Raw genomic sequence first — 24,100 nt, 5'->3', positions numbered from 1 at the left:
TCGAAAAACGGTGACAAACCTTGGATATTTCTAATGTACGCCGACAGCTCTGTACGAATAAAGGTTTGGAAGTAATTTCACTGTCCTGCCTTCATTCCGTCGTGACCCTTTTCGCGCAAAAGGTTTCTTTATTTAATTTAGCACCTCTGGCTGTTATCTGTTAAGAAAAAGATCTCAATTGCTTGTTCTTAAATGCGATTATATTTATATTTAATTTTTATTTATAATTAATAAGGGGATAATGAATCTTTAAATTAACATTACATTTAAAATTAATAATTCGATTTGATAGTAAAACTGTAAATTTGATATAAATTATAATGTAAATTCGCGTTTGCAAATCTTTTTAAAAAAAATTAGTATATTAATTTATTAATGTATAGACAATTAATACAAAAACGAATTAAATGAGAAATCTCCTATATAAATGTCTAAAGGAATTAAAGCATTATTCATAAGGTGAAAGTGTTAAATAGTTATTATAGAAGCAAGACTCATTTAAATAAGTCAGTCAATCGTAAAAATTTTGTGTCGTCGCAAGAACACCTTACACCTGATCTACATATTTACGCGCCTTACTTATTTTTGCTGTCGTAAAATAATTTTAGAATATGCTTCGCGGAGACAACACGGCCGCTGGCTCATAAATTTCCTAGCCGGAGTAAATAAATTTTCTTCGTCTGGTTAAAAAGTAGAAGTTAAAATTGTGCAGTTCGCGAATCGTACACTGCGGGGGGACCAGCCGGGACTTATTACTACTTTGCATTGCAAATCTAAATTGTTTTCAGCGACTGGGGGATGATGCGGTCTTTGAGGATAAAGCGCAAGATACACGGCGCTATGTATGTAATATATTTCAACTTTTACACGAAACATTGCATCGCAAATGGCTACACCACTTCGTTTGAAGTACAAGGCGTAGTGTTTCTGAAAATTTTCAAAATACATAGTTATATGGTTTCTTCATGTTTATTTTATTATGCTATTTTATTTATTTCGCGCAGACATTCCAATTGTGCATTTGTCTACAGACTATAAAGCTTAAACCAAGAATTAATCGATAATTGAAGGTACTTTTTAATATTGAAGATTGAAATCAGAAAATAGAAAATTAAAGAATCATATTTTAAGTAGGTTACTGAACTACCTACGTATAAGAAGGTCACTAAACTTGTTTCTAAGTTAATATTCGCTAGATTTTATGCAAGTTTTGTACTCTTTAAATTTCCTTGAAACTTATGAATTTTTAAAACTTGCAGACTTTAAGTACGTGAAACTTCCAGTTTTTGAAAACGCACAATACCGGATCTCTGGGTTTTTAAATTTTATATTCCGGAAACTTTGAATCTCTCTTCTTAAATTTGAGAGTCCTAAAACTATAATGTCTGTAAATATATATATCTTTTTCTGACTCAGGAACGTGACGTATTTATAGCGTTCAATTTCTCTGAAAGAGTTAATTTTGGCATTTATAAAACTTATCTTTGAAGATTACTTGGATCTTTATTTTAATCCGTTTAGATTTTAATCTTTTAATTTTTTTCATATCTTTTGACTCGATAATTCTGATTTCATTTAATTTGATTTCATTTAATTAAGAGCTGGCTTACTATCTCAATAGCTTCCAGGATCTCCATCTTTGTCTCACGTCGTCGGACGTCATCAGTGCACCTCTCGCGCATAGTAAAATCGCAAATTATTCCGCGTAGAAATCCTCGCATAAATCTTCACGGCGAAAGCAAGTCCTTGTCTCGTGAAAAAGTTGATATCAAAATGATGCACTTCGCGATTCGTCGTAAGATAGGCTCCGCATTATAAATTCAAATTGTTTTCAGCAATCATGAGACGATACGAACTTTGAAGATGGAACGCGAAATGTACATTTTCATTGCACATATATTTCAGTTTCGCCGTGAAACGTTCCGCCACAAATACATTCTTGTTGTCTACATTTGAAATTTAACACGCGGTAGATTGCAACATTGCTGTAACACTTTTCACTTTAATTATATGTCTCCTCTTATATTGTGCAGATAGCGTTTGTAATCTGAAAATACTTTATTGCGACACCGATCAAAACTGATCAATTAAAAAATGGATTTAAATCAAGATATAACTAAATTAAATTTTTAAGAATTAGGAAAATCATTGTTTCGTTTTTTTTTTATTTTGAAACGTCCACGTAATTATTATAATGTGAACTAAAAATTTAATATGTTAATTGCATTAATATTTCGCAGTACTAAAATTATGAAATTAAATATAAGATTGTACTTTTATGTTATAAAAAGAATGTCTGAATTTGAATCAGTACAGTAAAAATTACTTTAAATTTTGCATTTTCATCCGATTATTGATTCCATAATTATTTAAATATTCTCTGCTGCTTATTATAAAAACATGAAAACTAAAATTCGCAATTTATACCATGAAATTTCTGATAATAATATTACTTAATTAATTTAAGTATGGGTAAAAAGACAACTAGGAGACTTATAAACTATAAATAATTAATTAAAATTTAATTTAACTAAAATTCAGTACTAAAGTTTCAGTATATACTTACAAATTTTGAAATTTTTGTTTCATTTTTTTTATCTAATTAATTGCATCTATGAAATCGGATGCGTTTTTATATTAATTTTTTCATAATTAGGAAGAATTGGAAAATTTCTTTCTGAACTATCATGATCATTAATTTTTGTGTGTATCGAGTTATATTTGTTTTATGTATATGTTATAGACAACAGCTGTGTTTGTTCGTTCAAACGCGATTGCAGTAGTACATGTTTACCTATTTTCAGCCTCAGTAAAATACAGCCATATGGTATATATATTTGCATTTGGACATAACTGTTACATAGACAGATAGTCAAAAGCCATTGCATTCAAATTTATTTCTGGAGATATTAATTAATCTATATATGTATTAATTAACAACTTTTTCATCAGGTAACAGTACGCTATAATTTTTAATAACAATTTATAATATATCTCATATATATCATAATTATTTTTAGAGAAATTTACATAATATATTAAATATCCATAAATTATGTACTGGAAGAAAATTTATAATTATATACTGGGACTTTTGCAGTGAATTTTTAATTAAATCGAATTTGATTAATTAACACAGTTAATAATTATTTTTATTAATTATTTATGGTTTGGGACATTATTTATATTGCACGTAATTAAATAATGTTACTTAGATATTTAATGGAATAAATTTAGAATCTTTATTTTTATATATTTTTATAATAACTAAAAAATTTTTTTTACATGTATGATTATTGATTGGATTAAAATAATTTATATACAGCCGCGCGCGCGGGCGCGCGGATTAAAATTCAGAATTTAAGATTCAAATTTACACATTTTTTATGATATAAAGTAAAGTATATATCTAATATTGATACATCTTATTAAACAATTAAGAGAAATAATTCTATTTTTGTTCAAAGCTTGATGCTTAATAATATTTATGTACTAATTTTTGAAAATACAGTTTTATAAATTACTCGCCAAATTTAATTTCTAATTATATATAATACGTATAATTCATATAAATAATATAATTAATTAATAATTACATTGTAGATGTCTTTTAAGATATTTTCTTAAATTAATCTCACTGAAATTATATAATACTGCTTGATGCATTACGTCTCACGAAAAGTTTAGTTTTTTTACTTGCTTTTTCAAAACTGAATATAGTTTAATTAACCATATGATTTTGGCTAATTCCTAGACTAATATCGTCGTAGTGAATAACATTACCTTATGTTCACACTGGGCGCATCGCTGGAGCATTAAGTCAAGTTAATCGTGATATATGACATGTTGAGCATGTGGAGAAGTTGTCTCGCCCATACTGAGTTACATCCTATATCTTCATATGTGTCGGCTTACCTTTAGGTAGTACACACCTCGAAACGGATAGTATATTGTTAGCTTGTAACATACGGATATCATTTTGCTTGTCCAAGGATATCGGAGGTTTTCAAAACCTTTATACTCTATATTTATGCAATCTTTATTTATAACTATATCAATTTATAATATTAGAATTCAAGTAAATTCAGGTGAATTCACTTATTTAAATATTAAATATACATTTATTTAATTTTATTTAATTTATTTAAGTCAAATTGATAACTCATTTCAATGTAATTAGATTAAATTTAAATTAAATTGAGATTTAAATACAATTAAATTTAATAAAAAAATCATTGCAAAGATATACCAATAAAAGAATACTTGTGTAAATTATATTTAACATTGTTCTCTATAAAATTTTTAAAACAATATGTTAATCTAAAAATTATATATGCTGTTAATTGAAAAATATTAATGTAATTCTATTAAATTCTAATATTACTATATTGCTTTTATAGTTTTTTTTAAATATAACATAGATAATGATCGATCGATGTGGATGTAGCTTTATCTAAAATGCGATCAATACGAGTGCACACGCATACAGTTTTGCGTGTGTAAAATGTTTGAAACTACATGTTGGGCTCGAAGTCAAAATTATACGAGACGATAGACATTTGCATTAATGCGTTCGCTAAGTGAATATTAATTTAATTGAAGAGTATCGCAGTAGTTACGTAATTTCTGAAATGGGCTGCAAGCATTTTCGTCAAGTTGCATTTCATTAAATAATATCTCTGAGTTTAAATGTATGATCATTGCAATTTTATCGTATTCTTGCGTATCCGGTAATAAATAAACGTTTGAAATTTATTAGTACATCATCGAATAAACGTACTGCACGATGAACTATTCACAAAGCTTTTTCGATTAAATGCAATTTCCGCAATACTGAACGTTTATTAATGTTGAACTTCGAAGCTTATTTAACAATAAAATTGAATAATGTATAATTAAGATTAATAATAGAATTGTAGATATAATATCACGAGCGGTAAATCACATCGAATTTGCTTGTAAATTACTCTCGAGTACTTTTGATCCAAGAACCATGGATATTTCAATGTATTTATCGGAAAAAAAATGTCAATTTCAAATTGATTGAAAAATGCGTGATTAAAAACCGCATGACGGATGCTGTGTATAAAAAAGCTCACGGTACCTCCCGATATCAATTGCTCTCATTTTCATTTACTATCCAGACGATCCTTTACCAAATTGCCTCACTCGGGAGTACGATGTGAGAGGCGAAAATCCGCGGTGCGTAAAGTCGGATCCGAGCAGAGAGATCCGGAGGACAGAGCGAATAATTTATCGAAATCCGGCCGGATTTAGAGAGGAAGGCGGCGAATTCCTGGGACTGTGTGAATGCCGAAGGGTCGTCATTCTCAGAGCTTTTCGTTCACTTCCTCGTATGCCATTAGTCGATACTCTCGCGGACGTCTCCGACAGATGGTTGTTCCGCCAAGCGAGAAGATGTAGGGAGAAAAAGGAGGAGGAGGAGAAGGAGAGAAGAAGAAAATACCTCGATTTCTTTTTATGATTTTATATATAGATCTCAGATCTGCTTTCTCCTCGTTGCTCAACATTAATATCGCTTCTTTGCGTGATCCTTCATTACGATTACACTTGGTGAACTCTCAGTCCACGATTTTCCTCCGCGGAAAACGCAGTTTCTACAAGTAACTTCAACGATTTCTTGCCGCGACGATATGGTCTTGCTGAGATGTGATCTCTCACTTATGTCTATGGACATGATCGAGACAAAAATTTGATTAAAACTGTTCGCTTTTGCCGTATGATTTCGGATTTTTGCGCGTCATATTAACGCGCTATATTAATGCGCGTCATATTAATGCGCCATAAGCTTGCGCGTCTCTATCACATTATTCCGTTATGAATTATGATAGAAATAAATAGGAAGATAAATTCATTAATTTTTGTTTCTAGGGCAAGCTGTGTCAAAGAACGTATAAAGAAAACAAGAGATTATATAAAAAGAAATACGTAATAAATATAAAAGAAAGAAAAAATTAATATATATGAAAAAAATAATAAGTAACAAAAAAGTGAAATATAATATAATATAATGTTATAAAAAAAAAGCTAAAAAGTCTTTAAAGAAAAAAATTACATTTTTAAAAATAATAAAGTAAAAAAATTGATAATTATAAGTTTTTATTGTAACATTAAAAATATATTATTTCTTATGCTTTATGGATGTCGTAAATCATCGATTGTAATAACAAATTACGTCGTAAATATTTGTCGTTAAAAATGATACATAAATAAACTTTATACTATACTTTATACTATAACTTTATACTTATACAGTATACAAAGCGCACAATATATCAAGAGCCGATTGCTCAAATACCAATTAATTTCTATTGTCTATGGTTTCGTATCATTTGGAGCGGCGCGTTAACAGCATTAATTAATCATTGGTCGAGCGACGGCCGTAGACATCCCTGAGGCAAATAGCTTGGCGCTACTTGGAATTAATTAGATTTTGCACGCTAGAGTTAACGTTGAAGGATATCTTAATCCGCCATGTTTCCGGTTGAGTGTGCAGACGTATAGTGAAATCATCTATCTGCGTCGGTTAAGTCGACCGATATGAGTATGATTGAACGATTGCATGGTATTGGAGTTTTAAGCCTTACCCGTTTGATTACGTTGTAATGAAGTTCCGCCGGAAATCGCTGCTAAATTGAAATCTTCCTTTCACGAGTATCTCCTTTAATTCTCACGTCTCTCTGTCACGTGCAGAAAATTCGAAGTGTAAAATATTTAAATATTATAATACATTTTTATTTCCAAATGTATATAAATGAATATATTAAAACATAACTAATTTAAAATTGTTTAAAAAATTGCATTATAATAATATTTATACTCTTAAAAGAATGTATATTTAGTAAAAAAAAAACCCGACAAAGTTTGTCTATTATTTACAAATGAAAAACAAATTCTTGGTTGAAGTCATTTGGCTCTCTTCGATTTCCATGTATGTAGTATCTTTTGGTCCTCCGAATGCCATAGGTTATCATTGGATGCATGCAATCGACACGATAATTCGACATGTAATCGACAGGTAGCAGTCGATTCATCATGGTGCATTGACAGCATTTCAGGAAAATCCTTCCATCCACGTTCCCGCTAGGATAACACGATGTTTCGTCCCGAGAGTGAAAAAAAAATGGCGGAACACTGACAGATAAAATGGGAAGCACCCATGGGAAAACATATTGTTGATTATTTTCTGAAAATTTTTTTGCTTTCTCATTTTATTTTTCGTTTTTTATTATTTATATTTTATTATTTATGATAAATTAAAATATTCTTATTTTACACACACACACACACACGCACATTATTTATATTATTTATAATTATTGTCTCATTATTTATCTCTTACCTCGCGTTATATAGTTCAGAACTTCTAATTTTCATTAATGCTTTACACTTCAATCACTTGATCTAAATTGTTATGAATAATATTTGCAAATGATGTTTCATTAGGGTTTGTTTTCGTAACGTTGTGCTTATAACGCTGGTTAGTCATTGCGTGCAATATTGTATGTCATTGATGTAAATATTCGACGCGCAAATATGCATGATTAAATAGAATATTGGTGATATGGTCAATAATAGTTGTATATTCGCATAGGACTAAATTATATTCTTTAATATATATAAAGCGTAAAACTAGAAGTATACATAAACTGCAAACCAGGATAGATCATTCGAAATTAAATAAAAATACAATAATTGTCATTTATTAATATTTCTAACATTCAATCTCGGAAAACTCCGAGATAAAAAATTAAATAAATTTTTAATTTCTACTGAGTAGATTCTTAATTAAGTTGAAACATTTGTAAAGGAAGGAAAAATCTAACGAAAAGTTGATTTGTCCTTCTACACTTTTTGTATTTTACATATATTTATTAAGCATTAATGTGACTTAATAAAATTGAAAATACAGAAAGAGAAAATAAAAAGAGAGAGAACCTAACAGTAGCAGCGGATTTTTTTTTAATTCTTTGTTTGTGATTCAGGCAGCTATATTCAGAGAAATCATTTTTATCATACAGGAATTGTCATTATTCTAAAGAATAAATATATACTGTTTTTGGATAATTCCTTTTTTTATTATAATTAAATTACATTAATTATAAAATTATATCTAGAAAAAAATTTATTACCAAGATAAAAAGTTTTTCTTATTTAAAAGTAAAAAATTTTTGTAGAGAAAAAAATGTTATTCTTAATTAAAATATTTCAGATCTTTTAAGTACTTCATGAATGTATCATTGCTATTAATTTAATCATTGGATTACATTTTGATGATCTAAATTAATTTATAATAATTAACTGATGTGTAAAGCGTTTCATAATATATGTGTGAGCATAATTACAGGAATTAATTCAGGATATAAAATAAACACAAGAAGTTTATTTAATTATTTATTGTCTTGTTTCTGTTATAGATGTTTTCGTATTTCATTTTCGTTACAAACTAAACTAGTGCAGTATCTACACATATTCCATCTTTAGTTAACAGTAAACATTTTAACTTAAATTAATAGTAAACATCTGAATAGAATCAACTAGGTTAACTCAATTTGTAATGAAAATTAATTAGACACGAAAATATTTTTAACTTGGAAACAAGATTATAAATTGTTTTTATAGTTTTTCTTTTGCGATCTAGCAGCACCAAGTGTTTACTGCTTTAATTTTTTTGTGGTAACACTTGGAATTTCAAGGAATACACTGATTTAATGACCAACGCTTCTTATATAATATAATCCGCTACAACATTTATTTAAGAGATAACGAAATTAATATTATTCGCTCTCATTAATATTATACGCACTAGCTCGCGTATTAACAATCGATCGGATTAAGTATTTAATATATTATGAACAATGTTCGGACTTACTATTTATTCATAAACGGAATTCACGTGACATTTTCGAGTATCTTCGCGCCTTTCAATTCATATTTCCGACTTTTTTCGCATATTTTGCGTTTTATCGCGTCTCGATATTACACTCTTTTTGGATCAAAATAATTATATAAAGCGTTAAAAGTGATTCTTAAGTAAAATGCCGAAAATTTGGGATGTCTCACCAAGGCCGACCCAAAATCACAAATATAAATTAAATGAAATATTAAAACTACGTGTATAATAAAATCTACGATAGTAAATATAGTATAAATGATTGCTATCTTGCAATTCTTTACAATACGTTTAAGTTATACTGTTTTTGGCCAATATATACCTCTGCCTAACTTGACAGAATTTCATCCCTGTCTGTCGCATTGGAGATGCGAGCTTGGAAACACGCTTATTGAAAACTTTATTTGATTGAGTTGTCGACACGTTTTATCCAATTGGCTAGAATTTTTATGAAAAGATTTCAAAATATATACGATTTAATAGCGATCACGCTTATGTGTACATGTAATATCGAAAATTATGGAATTGAGAAAACTGTGAAACGGAGAAAATTATATAAAAGAAAAATTTAATAAAATTTTTGCTGAATCAGCTACAGGAAAACCAACTTCATCTTCGTTCATCCACTAATTCGCCGTGTATAATGAGAAAATTATTTTACGTGAGATAGAAAACTTCTATCTCTCTCTTTTCTCTTCGTTCGTCATTAATGAAAGATGAATAATTTAATTAATTTAATTAATGCGATATTAGAAAAATGTCTTTAAAGGCATTCGCGACTATTAGTGCACAAACAATATATTTACATATATAAGGCAAAAGAGTGCAATTTACAAACAATTAAAACAATATATTAAGAAACGTACATAATGAACAAAGTCGTCTAGAAACATTTTAACTCCGGATTTAAATCTTCTGCAGTCTTATGAAGAAACCCAAGTTCTTCTCTAATTTTGATGAACTTTTAATGTCATTTTGTGGACAAAAATAAAGGAAACGTATTTTTTAATAATCTATCTCACTTTAAAGGGATGAAACATCTTTTAGAAAAAAATCGGTTTTTTTCTTTTGAAGCAAATATCATCGAAACTACGACAGATAGAAAAAATGTTTGAAATAAAAGTTAAATAATTTCACAAAAATAAGTTTTAACAGTTTTAAGACTTTACGATAATAATTTAAAAAATGTTATTTAAATAAAAACATTTTTATTTATAAAAAATAAAAATTTAAACAATTTTAAAAAAATTATAATTATTAATATTCCTAAAACTATTCAACTTTTACTCCAAACATTTTTTTCTATCTTTTACGGTTTTGTCGATATTCGTTTTGAAAGAAAAAAACCGATTTTTTAAAGCAGTGTTTTACCCCTTAAAAGTACGATAAGACATTAAAAAATTATGTATCCCTTACTTTTGTTTACAAAACAACATATATAAAAGCTCATCAAAATTGGAGAGTGACATTTGAATTCTTTCCCTTGTTAGTAAATATATTATTTGTGCACCAACAACCGCACAGACTTTTATAACAATTTTTCTGTTGAATTTATGTTTGGAGCTACAAACAATATTTATTTTATTTTATTTTATTTAATTAATGCTTGCAATCACAATACATTTTTATATATAGATTTCTCTCGCGGTATGGATATCGATATCCCCTTCGTCCATGTGGTTTTCAATAAAGTTCGCGAACCACTCGAAATTTGATCGATATAGAAAGTTTCGGTGTGCAGGAATTGGCGCGCTTAGAACGGAAGTATTAAAAAGAGAAGCCACGGGAATCTGTGTCGACAGCGGATCTGCGGGAGGCACAGACATTGATTAATCAATAGCACAAGTGTTCAGTACGACGGAGATCAAAGACCGTTAGATGCTAATCGGGCAAACTTGCCACTTTCATGTCTGCTGAAGAGTTTGCAAAGTTGTGCACATCTTCACTTTACGAAAGCTCTCTACCTGATGCTTTCTGTCTTTCTGTCTGTTTTCCAACTGAAGTGACATTCCTTCGCCTTGCTTTAATTTATTCGAAAGTGCGTGTCACCAAAATTTCTTTTCACGTTTCAAAAATAAGAAATGGAAAACGGCGTGGCTTAAATAGTTGTTAAATTGATTTATGTTAACAAGGCTATGTAGAATTGAGTATTATGAGTACTTTAGATAATATGAGTATTTAGATTTCAGCAATGGATGGTACCAGTAATACTATTTGCTGTGAAAAAATGCATCTAACGCAACATCTTAATATGTTGCTGAGTTTAAACTATATTTATTTTTATTTCGGAAATTTATCGAATTAAATAAATATATTTATCATTATTTTTGTTTCTTATATTTTTCCCTAAATTTCATAAAGTTCTTAATCTACATTGAGTTAGAATATCTTATTTTATATGTTATAAAATAAACAATATTGAGCTGGTCCTAATTACAAACTTCCGATCGAGATCATTATTGATTTGTAAGATAAAAGTTTTTTTTTTAATGGGATGCATCGTCTATTATAAGCATGTTTATAAGTCTAATGTCAATCTTTACAAATTGGAAGATATGTTGATTTTGGTTATTTTAATTATTATTTTAATCTAACAACATAGAATTCCAATTGAAAAAAATTAAACATTTTAACAGTTAAGAAAGAGTTATTTTTATTATAAAGTATATATTTGGATACATACTATGAACAGATTTGGATGTTACGTGAATAGACGAATAAGTATCTATATTGTATGATAAGTACCTGATAATTTTATTTTTAAGGTGCCAAAGGAACTGCACACGTCAAAATCGATGACACGATCTTTCTACATAATATCATTCAGATAATTTCCTGTGCTCATATTACCTACATAGATACCTATATTATCGTATTTAAAAATTAATGTGAGAGCACTAGGTATTAAAAGCACCTCCCATCATTTCAATATTTGGATTAAAATAATCAATTTCAATACCAACATATATAAAACAAATCTACTAAATAATAGAAATAAGATATTTTATTCTTCAATATGGGAGAAGTATCAAAATGTTTTCTTAAGAAATATCAAATGTTTCTTTTTAAGATACTCATGATACCCAATCTTCTACTCTATACGATAAAAGGCGCGTCCCACAAGAATATAATTTAACGTGAAATTGAATCGACGCTATCAAGATCGCGGCTTACGACATCGCCAGCTTTTATTCCACTACATTTACTCCCGTGTTACAATAATTAAACGCATTCCGCGTATCCGATCGCCAATTCTACTCTTTTTCATTTCAGTGTACACGATGTATATTTTAGCTTTTAATGAAAAAGCTCCATTTTCCCCTCTCTCGCCATCCTATTACCAGCAGCTCGTAATTCTAATAATTTGTAATTCTATCGTAGCGCTTTTCCAGATCGCAGTTTTTATGGCGCATCCACGCCGATCGTTTCCGCTCATCACGGTCCATTACCTTTTCTCGTAAATATCGTCTTTCGAGTGCCCGCAGTGAAAGGGATCATCAGCGTCGCGGCATTGCAGCCGATGCATTCAACCGCGCGACTAATACCTATCCACTTGGCGGAAATTAATTTATTCTTCTCGACTCGCCACGTTCGATTCGCATTTATCACTCGTGGCACGATTGCAAGCGTTCGCGGGATATGCTCTGTTTTTACGTTTTCCAACACAAATCCGACTAAACGAAATTCGAAAATTTCCCTTGCCTTCTCTCTTCGTCCTTCGTAATTTTATCACTAAAGTTTTTCACGATTTGCGGTAGTGTGTTCCACGTTACGCTACAATTACACGCTGCAATACATTTTTTCATTTATTCGACATGTTGATCCGGAACAAACGTTTCGAAATATTGTTAGAAATAAAACGGTTAAAAAAAATCTGATAAGACAGATAAACAGATAGATAGATAGATAAATAGATAGGAGAAAAAGACAGAATTTTTTTAGGAATAAAACGGTTAAAAATCTGATAAGATAGATAAACAGATAGATAGATAGATAAATAGATAGACGGAGAGAAAGAGAGAATATTTTTAGGATTCTCTTTTTAAAATCCTTTTCAGAATTTCTCATTGTTTGCACTTCCAAATATTATGATGCGACTAAAATTAGAAAAATAGAAAATAACATTCTCAAACGGTTTACACTGTGTGCACAATGTGCATTCACACCATTTTGAAGTTCGTTACATTACACCCAGAAAAATATAGCAGCTCGGAAAGCAAAGATAACCGGGCACAATCTAAAAATTCTTTCCGTCAGAAATTTATCATTGAAATTTATTGCATAGTCCATGTGTTGTTACGTGCAGTCGCATATTGCGCTGCGATTACACTATTTATAAACAGATGAAACGAATGGAAAAGCGCTTATTTTCCAAAAAATTGCAACGCATAGTCGTATTTAATTGTTATACAATCAAAAAAAAATTTATTTAATTATTTTTTTTTTATTGTATAATTGTATTTTGTTTATTTAATTATTATTAATTGTTATTTTGTAAACTCTTTTTTGCACTTTATTAAAAAAAAAAGAGAACTAACCGCGAATGACAAGAGAATAGATGATCAAGTACGATTATAACTACTTTTTAAGTTGATAATAGAAGTTGAGAATAAAATTTTTTTTACGAAATATAATATTAAATGTATAGATGAGAGTTTTTCAGTGGATACAATTTTTTTAAAATCATAAACATGTAATGGAGTACTTATAAAAAATACGTACATTTTTATTTCTATCTATATTTTAACATATTCAAAGCTTATTGGATACAAAATCGGGTATAAAATCGGAAGGAAATACTTGATTGTGCTTCCTTGTAAATAAAATTTAGATACATCCTGTTCCCATAATCTATCGCATTTTATCGTGGAGTTCCGTTTAAGTTTGTTCAACTATCGTCTCTTCTGATTTGTCGACAATAGACTTTGAGTTCATCAGCTGTAAGACAGTGTTTGCCTAAAATTCAAAATCGATATCGCTACGACGCGAGTTCAGTTAGGAGTACAGTCAAGTAACTTCCCGATATACTCGCGGATGTATCCGGAAATTTGACTCATGCTTAGATCAATATGTTATCAATATTATCAACATGGCATAGTTTAGACGAGCTACCAAAGCCAATCAGTATACATATAATCGGATCACTCGCGACATAACGGTTAACTTTTAAATAAATAAACTGAGAGAGACCTGTATAGTAGATTTCCGTTTGCTGTCTCAATCTTTTAGCAAACTAATAATTTAAATATCCCCACGAAGTATTTCTGTCGATGGTACCTCTTCTGTTGCAAATCCATTGGCGCGTTTCCACTAAGTCTTTTAGGATCGATAAGGATTAGTTTTGAGATTTGCGGAGCAAAAGCCGTGGAAAAAGCTGCCATTCGATCGGAGCGTCGCGATTGAGCAAAACTCGATTTCAGATTGCAAAGGCATTCCATGATGAAAGAAAACGGTGACAGTTCCGGGACTTCCGTACATCTTCCGTCGTACTTTCCATCGGATATACAAGTATCGTGACTTTCATCCATCGACGTAACCTGTTTGTAAGTTTTGTGAAATGGTTACGGGAAGAGTTCCCAAGCGCTTTCATACAAGTTATATCGCGTGACATATGCGGTTTAGTCTTTCTCCGCCATAGTCGCACGCTTCAACGGAATCCGCCGCGAAAGGATATTTGTCAATGAATTCAAGCAAAGAGTACGCAGACAAATGGATCTTGCGAATGGAAATCCGATAGAAATATTTATATCACATATTAATTCACGCCAATACTTGTCAAATTCTGTTAAACATGAAGTGTCTTAGCCTTTTTGAAGCGCAAAACGTTATTTGTGAAAGGAAAGTTCTAAATTTTTTATAAATTACTTCTACACGATCATATATATAATTTTAAAACTTTTGAAAAATTTTTGACTAAAAGTTTTAAAAATCCCTGTTTGAAAGGAAAGCAAAATTTTTGCTTATATTTCGTATAAAGATATAAAGAGCTTCTTAGTGTAAATATATAATATTTAATGTAATAAATGTATAATATTATATTAATATATTATATTAAATTATTTTATATATAATCGTATTAATTCTGTATTAATTTTATCAAATATTAATCTATGTGTATATCATATTATAATAATTGTTGCATTAATAAATACATTAACTACATTAGTCATATTATTGCATGAATATCTAAATTAATTTAATTTACAACAAAATAAAAATTTTCAATTGAACATGTGATACTAGTAATATCTGCAAAACCGCTGAAAAAAATTAGGATTCTTTTCGGGTCTGGTTTTGTTTGAGAGACAAAATTTTCAATTTGTCAATACTTGTTTACACAGAACAATCTGCTAGACTGCGATGCCTTTTGCCTCTCGCGTGACGGCTGCAAATCGCATACTTTACATGAACGACGGAGTCCTTGCACGTTGTTCTATATTTCCAATAAACTTATGCAAATACGAGGCCACCTCACACTCCACCCTGCTGATCCAAAGAAGGCTAAACAATCTGTCGTAAGCCAGTTCCAACAGAAGAACGTCAAATTCCCCGGTGGAGCATTCGTGCCGCTCCACAATTTTCACGGCATTTATGTCCTTTGCCGTTTTCGTCGAGAATTTCCATGACAGATGCCCGATTTCGCTGAACGATGAATAAATCCCCATGCTCGCGACGCAAACCAATTCTTCGACGTCCGCGATGATCGATGTTATTAGGCAGCTGTTTAGCCCGGGCATGCAATACACGTCACCCGGAGGTATAGGAACATGATTACGATCTTATCGGGGAACAGAATGACAAATTGTCCTTAACCCTTCAGGTCGGGCTTCGTAGTCTGAACTTGTGAAAAAAAGGCCAAGCACGATTGCTCGTAACATAACGTATTGCTTTCACGAATCTGGTCATGTTAGTGATTAATCTTGATTAATCTTTCTGCACCAAAGTGTTTTACAGTCTATTTTACAAGGACAGTTTCCGAGGAAAGAAAAAGAAAAGATAATTGATATAGAATCGATCTCAAGATCTAATCTAAAATTGACTGATAAACACAAGGCTGACTGATAAACACAAGATATGTAAATGTTTCTTCAAGGAGGACACACAAGAGAAGAGTGTTGCTTGTTCCCTCCCTAAATTTTAAGACAAAATAATTAAATTATGAAAATAATTTTTACGATGAAAAATTAAATTTATTGCTTAATGTCTAATAATGTCGTTTATTGTCTAATACTTGAGTTATTCGTATAAAAATTTTCGAAAACCGTATAAATATTTTAATAAGTTTTATGTGTGAAGATAAATTTTTACCTTTTTCTGGCTGAAATTCTATATACATTCATGACAATTCCAGCAAACACAAAGTTACATGTACCTGTTAGTTGTAATTTCCTACTCAATAACATAATTCTAATATAACACAAGTATTACAATTATATTATTGAATAGGAAATTACAACTAATAGGCACGTTATATGTAACTTTGTGTTTGCTGGGAAATAATTGAATAAGTATTTTATGTACAGATATTATGTGGTATCGGAAATTCAGCTTTGAATTCGCTTTTTTATCTGTGTAACCAAAAAGGTAATAGTTTTTAATTAATCTTTCTGTCAATGCATAATTGGTTTTTCAATACGGTGTTCCACGTTTTTAATAAAAATATAAAACTGAAAACGATTTAAAGTTTGTATAAAATTGATCTTTGTCATTTAAAGGCAATTTGAAGCATCATAACAAAGTTCACACATATTATAAATATAAAAATGTTTACTATTAAAAATTTAATATACTTATGTATTGACAAAAGGATTAATTGAAGCACATTTTGATCAGCGCATAAGTATTTGTATTATATATATTATTTCGCCGTTAAAACTTGCGAAATTGCTGTGTAATTATCAAGTAAATGTTACGTTAATAGTTCTGCTAGTAAATATTCAGAATGAAGGATTCTATGCATGACCGTAAGCAACTTGGCAAGAGCACAAACGAAAGCAACTGTCAGAAATAATGCAAACTGATCGAAAGTTTCGCAAAGCATAATACTGAACTCGATGATGCAAAAAGCTTCTAATATGAAATTTCTACCATCAAACTTTATTCATATTTACCGCGTGATGCTTTATCAGATTCGACTTGGCGCGATAATTGCTAAAACGTTAACTACTTGTTGCGCGACAAATTTCAATCCCAATTCTCGTTGGACGGAATCTCGCTGGGCAAATATAATGGATATTGGCATACTCGAATACGTCTCCAACGGAATTCATTTTGTGAAAATTTATGATCTCTACTTTCTGAATCCGTGAAGCATCCAAGAAGAATCAATAGAGTATCTTTAATGCATTGATTTAAATGGATGTGCATCACAAGAAAAGGAACAGTTTTCAGGATAAAACATTAAATAATTAGGTAGAATTTCTTTCTTATCTTATAATTGTTACGTAATGTACATTCATATTCATATTCAAAAATGAAACAACGCTGTAGCAATTTATAAACAATCTTTGGAGATTAAAACACCGCTATATGCTTTTTAAAAATACTAAATTTTAATAACTGTTTGTTTGAATAGTTTAAAATAGATATTTACTAAATGTAAACATACAATTATTTGATTAAACTATCTTTTCCTTCATTGGATAATATTTATTTACTATAAGTAAATGTTTTTTTAATACTATTCAAAGAAAAACGTATTAAGATTTCATAATATCTTTCAATCGGGTTTTTTAATTTTTTGTAAAGTAAGGTAACTTTTTCAGTCAGGAGAACTTTGATCCAAATTTTAAAAACTGCCTAGGCAGTACGATATGTCCAAAATGTTTTAAAGATGTTTTTATGGCTGTAAGCCATAAAGCTGTAAGAAATTGACCAATCACAGTCGATTATTTTTTTCATATTCGACTGTGATTGCAGTCAATTTCTTACGGTTTTACGGCTTATAACTTTTTAAAGCAAGGTTGAGAACCTAGATTATGTCTTAATTTTAACTCAAGTATATTGTCTGGGCTTCAAAATATTTATCAACATTTTAGCAAAAATAATCCTTTTTTGCGGCATTACAAAATCTTATCGCTATGATGCAGGAATGCCTCAATTGCTTTGAATCCGCAATTCATTGTTTCATCGAAAGAACATTATCGTTTTTTATTGGCATTCCATAGTTGCAGTGATACAGCTCGGCGTTTAGTCTGACCGTAGACAAAATATTCAGCTTAAACAATACATCACATGTTAATCCAACACTGAGGAAAATGGTTTGGTTGAAAATGGATAAACTAAAAAATTCTGATTAAATCAATCAGAATTCCGGATATCTTAAGTAGAGTTTGTTAAATTTACTGGAAAATTTTCTATTTGTCCATTTTCAATTATACTATTTTTCTCAGTAAAAGATTTTTAATCCTTAGGAATTTTTTTTTAATTTATAAAAGAAATCCTAATTTGTGAAAATTCATAATTTTGTTTGTAAGAACTGGCACAAGTAACGAAATCAGAATTGCGAATATCGAGCAATTTTCTCTGCACAGTTACATTCAATGTAGAAAAGATCGTGTATTTGTATCCGAGGCGGTGGGTGACTTCTTATCGATTCGCACTATCTCGGAATGCGTCAGACCCTCTCCTACAAGACTTGCAGGAATGAGGCAGAGAATGGGGAAGTGAAAATACCGATCGCGCATAAAGTACGCGCCGGACAGCTCTCTTCCAGATTAAGCGCAATTTCATAGTAAAAGTTTCTGTTGATAATAATAAAATTCTTATAGTGTGTTTGCAATTTATCGCATTTTTTTCATAAAGCAAACAAATTTTTTTATTATTGCTAACTTCAAAAACGAATTAATATGCATTGAAGCAGTGAAACAATGAAAACTATTAAAATTCTAATTAAATCATATTTTTGAACATAAGGAGGAGTTTTAAATAACTTTCTCTCTGGAGGAGTCATGGTCTCTTATAATTTTTTTCTCCTCCAAATATTTTATAGCGAAAGAAAATACAATGCTTTAAGACACACTGTATCTTTTATAACTTGTTAACGCTAACATTCGCTTTGTAACGTTACTTATTACACCTTTATTCTATGCTAACAAACTTCTAACGGAGTAACGATGTTACACCTCCCTTTATAATACATTAAATAACGCTCATCATAAATGAGATGCAAGCTCTAAAGTGTATTCTGTAAAGTTGATTTGCAATGTACACTCTTCGAGACGCCACAAATTCTTCATTAACACGTAAAACTGTACCGATTTTTTTACAGTAATTTTTTACTTATAATTTGCATCGTGTGCAGACATTTATTTTAAAAAATACCACAAAATGATCAATTTGTCAGTTAAATTTGACGGATTTGTTTGGCAATATCAACACACTTCAAAAATAAGTAGTAGGTTTATTTAATATAAAAATAATTTCGGGTTTAAAATAAATTTTAATATTTATTTAATTTAATGTTAAAGTTAAGTGTAAATTTAATTTTAAATATTTATATTTGTGCGATATGAAATATTATATTTGTCCACATATAATATAGATATTATATGTACAAATCAAGAGTTATATTGACATATATTTATTTTATTAATAATAATCTATTACTTTTATTACTATTCAAGATATGAGAAACAAAAAATTGCACAATTCACACATTTAGTTAATGATTCACATAAAGTGTACAATGGAATCGATATCAGAATGTTAATAATCATTTTATACTACATTTATGCTTTAATGCACGCCGAAATTAAAATTCAATGACCGATTTTTGTTTTACACCTCATTTCTCTTCAAAAACATTCCTTCGACATTATTACATTTATAACTTCTATAAAGATAATCTAAAACTTAAACCGAGTAACAATAACTTATTCTATCTTATAAATCATAAGACTTTTTCTCAACTCTTATCTACAATATATTATAGCTTAATAAAATATATCTTATTTAGAATAATTTAATTTTAATATATAATTTAAATGCATGCTACCAACAAAGATATTTTATTAATTGTATTATTTGTCTGAAGAAAAAAAGAAAAAAAGAGAGAGCAATGTTTTCAATTATTAAATCCATTGCCAAAGAGGAACATTATCCATCATCACGCAAGCTTCTTTATGTTTACATCTCAGGAAAAGTTATCTCCTAGAAACGTTTATTAAAATAAAAATGCAGTCAGTGAATATTAAAGCAGTCATACAGAAATGAATACAGAAATTATTTTCCAGTATCTGGTGCATTAAATAAAAACTAAAAGCAAAACATCAAAATATTCAATCATTTTAAAATAAATATCATCTTTTGGTCATCTTAAATAGATAAGAGTTTTATATTTTCAAATAGTTTGTTTCTCGAGTAAGGCAGTTTAATCGTCTAACACGCTTATAGCCTCGTAAAGTTCTGTTGCGGACATGTAACAGGATGCAATTCCTCCTAAACTACACGAGTTACTGAACGTGCCATTTCTAAAGTTTCAAAGGTAGTACGCTACGATTTAATGTATCACGTCGTTATTTGAAGATTGTTACATTAAGAAGATTGTTACTCTGAGATGTAGATTGAAGATTGTTCACTAAGATGACACACTTCCATTGCCAGTAGTTTTCATTCAAGAGTCCTCCAAGAAGGCTTCTATAATACTATTATGCTATTTAGTAGTCGCATTTATTATCGTTTCTTGGTGTCTCGAAGCGTCATCATTATTGCATTTGTTCAAATTAGAAGTGAGAAATTAGCAATTTAATTGTGATGTCAAAGAAAAGATAGGCCTATTCTTTTTAACTAAACTTCTTTGTAATTAATTTTTCTCCTTTTTTTCTTTTTACGTTGTAGAGAAAAAGAGAGAAGGTAAACTATGCAAGAAGTTTAGTTAAAAAGAAAAGATTTCTTAAAATATCTAAGCAACAAAAAATACATACAAAAAACAGGAATCGATCTTGATTCTGCGAATCATGTCAAACGTAAACATATTACAATCAGCTGTATTTACAATTTTAATTTATTTAATACATTAATTTGTTTTTTCACCTATTAACATTGTTATTATTGTTACTAAACGCTTATATTTTGCAATTAAAGGCAAATTGGATTATATTTTGATTAAATAAATGATAATTTCTTGATGTATGCTTCTGTATTTTTATTGTTGAGTTTTAATATTTATTTTATAGGTATTTGTTTTATATGTATTAATATAATTCATAATTTAATACTTTTCAATAAGTTTTTTTTAAAATTGATACTTGAGATATTTATGTAATATGCCCCATCCGAAGTTATGAAATATACACAATGCGCAAAAACAAATTAATTGTTTTTATTTTACCAAGTTTATAATTAGAAACTCGAAACCTCTTTGTAAGAATTACAACAAAACTTTGTAAAAAAAAAAAGATTTGTAATTTTACCAACATAAAAATTTTACAAGACGTAAATAAAATAGTCTTTTTCTTTTCTTATTGGAATTGAATATAATATTTATTGACTTTTTCACAATTTTATGATCATATAATTATTACACAGATGTTATCTGACAAAGCAAAATAGAATTATATTCCTGATTAAATAAAATAATTTGGAGTCAACAAAAGAATATGACGGTGAAAAATGTGAATCCATGTAAGTATGAATTCAAAGAATTTAAAGCTAAATCGACTGTCATACCATTTTAATCTCCTATTATCACCTGACATGTTTGAGAAAGGAATTTTGACAAGATTCATCCACGGATATTCCATCCGTTGCATACCGGCAGATACCTGAAACTTCGCAGATAACAGTCTAGAGCGCTTCTCCAACAACACCTAGGCCGCATTAGTAGAGGACCACGAAAGATCTATGAGCGCTCGTGATATGTTTGAGAGCAAATGAGTTATATACCACTTACGGAATAATGCTCGCACGTAATCATAATACAACGTTATGATTTATGGTACTTCGCTAACGGATTTATGTTGCGTTCACTGTTTACCCTTCACACAATCATATATGTTAACACGATAAAGAAAAGAATCAAGGTATTTTATCGTACAACTATCGATCAAAATACGTGATCTAGAGATATAAAAAGATTATTGGTTCGTTTGTTATCCTGAATTACTACTCTCTCGTATTCAATCGTGGTATCACGGCATGGAAAAAATGATTTTGCTGACGTATCTAAAAATTTAGCTAAATATAAATTTAAAAATAACTTTGTTGAGCTGTCAAAATAATTTTATGGGAATTTCGATCATTTAGATCTGTATTTAGCTAAATTTTTGAGATATTTGAGCAAAACTTCTTGTGTAAATAGATTTATAGCTTTTTACCCATAAAGTTAATCTTGTAATATCTAATTTCATCTTTTTAGTTTGCTTGTACAATTAAATAGTAAATCTTGATAAGATACGTAATGACATTAATACATATTTGATGATATTATTTTCATAAATTTGCTTCTTGCATATATACATTTTTTTAGTTGACTATACAAGGGAAGAATAATTTTTAAGTATCTAAAAATTTAGATGCAAATTTAAAAATAATTTTATTAAACCTTTAAAATAATTATGTAAGTCGTTTAAGCTAGTTGCTAGAATGTCAAATTTTTGTATTGATCATTAAGCTTAATATTCTACATAATTATTTTGATGATTTAACAAAATTATTTTCGGATCGCTAAATTTTTGAATATTTCAGCAAAGTCATTCTTTTCGTGTACGCTTCTCTTTTTCTCATTATCGTGAAAGTGTAAAAGAAAGGAAATGTATGAAGTGAGAGGATACAAAAGCAAATTCACAGATGTTTTGTAGTTTCTTTTTTTATGAAACAATAGTATACAGATATCTATTATAAATTACAATAATAATTCGTGTTGATGTTCTTTACAAGAAATATATATAGATCGGTGAAGTCGTACCGCGTTCTCTCGTCGTAATTTGGTCTCATGTGATCCATCGCATGATCGCTAGAATTCTATTTAAACATAAGTCCTTCGAAGTGTAAGCTCGGCTTAAATGCTTGACGATTTGAGTACCACGCGTCACATGTTGGTGATTAAACGATTTGGATTATGCGATACATTGACATATTTTCATTTATTTGCAGTTAAAATTAATCAGAAGTCGACTGGTAACTAGCAATGTGTTTCAACTAGAAAATGAAAAATGTAATGCTGTAATATGTGTAATTTTGTCTGTGATAAATATATTAGCATCATTACATTGTGCATATTTAAATATTAATAAAACGCTATTGTAATTTCTCTCTAATATAATTATTATTAACGAAAACTATTTTCCACAAAAGAGGATCAGCTTTGTATTAATACGATGTTAATGTCGAAAACACTATTAAAATCTTTTGTGATTCCGTACGTAACTCGATAAGCCTGTCGTCAGTAGGATTAAAACTGGACAACTTTGCGGAAAATGTAATTCTGCGCTGTCTCGATTTAAAGTTCAAATAATTCGCAATGTGCAACTCGCTTAGAACACAGAGCAATTAAAACATGCACTTGTTAGTAATTTCCTAGATTAAACTTTAACTGCAATTTTAAACGGCACAAATGTGAGGCAGAGTAATGTACAGTCAAATTGTACGGCGTTTAACAAACTGCCATGTACAAATACCATCATTTTTGTGTGTATCTTGCCTGTAAATTAGTCTATTCTTTTAGGTTTATTACAACCGTTTACTACTTGTGCATTCAGTATTACGTTATGCGCCAGCGCGAATGGTACATTTATCCATCTGTCGTAAGTCATTGTTATCTCGATATCTCGCATTCAACAAATCTTGCTATAAAGTCTCGAGCCGTTGAAAAGCTAGAAAAGCACAGCAATTACTATGTTCATTCGTTATTCATAACCAGTTTAAAAGCTCTATGTGCAAAGCAGAAGCAATTTTGTTTCGACGATAAATAGTGAATAAATGGTGCAACTTATATAAATGATATTAATTTGTTCTTATATTTAAAACTTGCTTAAATATAGTCTTAAGCTGTCATAAGACAATCAAACAAAACCGAATTAACATCTTAAAATATTATTTAAGACAATCTTGAAAAAAAAAAGAATTATTCCCGGCTTATATATGTTATTTTGCAAAACAATATATTTATATAATGCATAAAATATTATCTTTCAAATTATATATAATAATTATAAATAATAAGTATACAGTGTTTAACACTAGAAC

At 29.6% G+C, this 24,100-nt stretch overlaps 1 protein-coding gene across 1 annotated transcript in view; it reads right to left on the bottom strand.

Annotated features, from left to right (window-relative positions):
- LOC108751228 overlaps positions 1 to 24,100 on the bottom strand; it is a 94,536-nt gene that overhangs the window by 6,995 nt on the left and 63,441 nt on the right. Inside the window, 2 exon segments of the mRNA XM_018491302.1 lie at positions 727 to 927; positions 15,385 to 15,692. Coding sequence (XP_018346804.1) covers positions 727 to 927; positions 15,385 to 15,692 — 509 coding nt within the window.

The sequence above is a fragment of the Trachymyrmex septentrionalis genome, unplaced genomic scaffold (assembly GCF_001594115.1).
Source record: "Trachymyrmex septentrionalis isolate Tsep2-gDNA-1 unplaced genomic scaffold, Tsep1.0 scaffold42, whole genome shotgun sequence".
In the NCBI taxonomy this organism is placed as follows: domain Eukaryota; kingdom Metazoa; phylum Arthropoda; class Insecta; order Hymenoptera; family Formicidae; genus Trachymyrmex; species Trachymyrmex septentrionalis.
The sequence above is the reverse complement of the archived record's forward strand: the minus strand, read 5'-3'. Positions and strand labels throughout refer to the sequence as shown.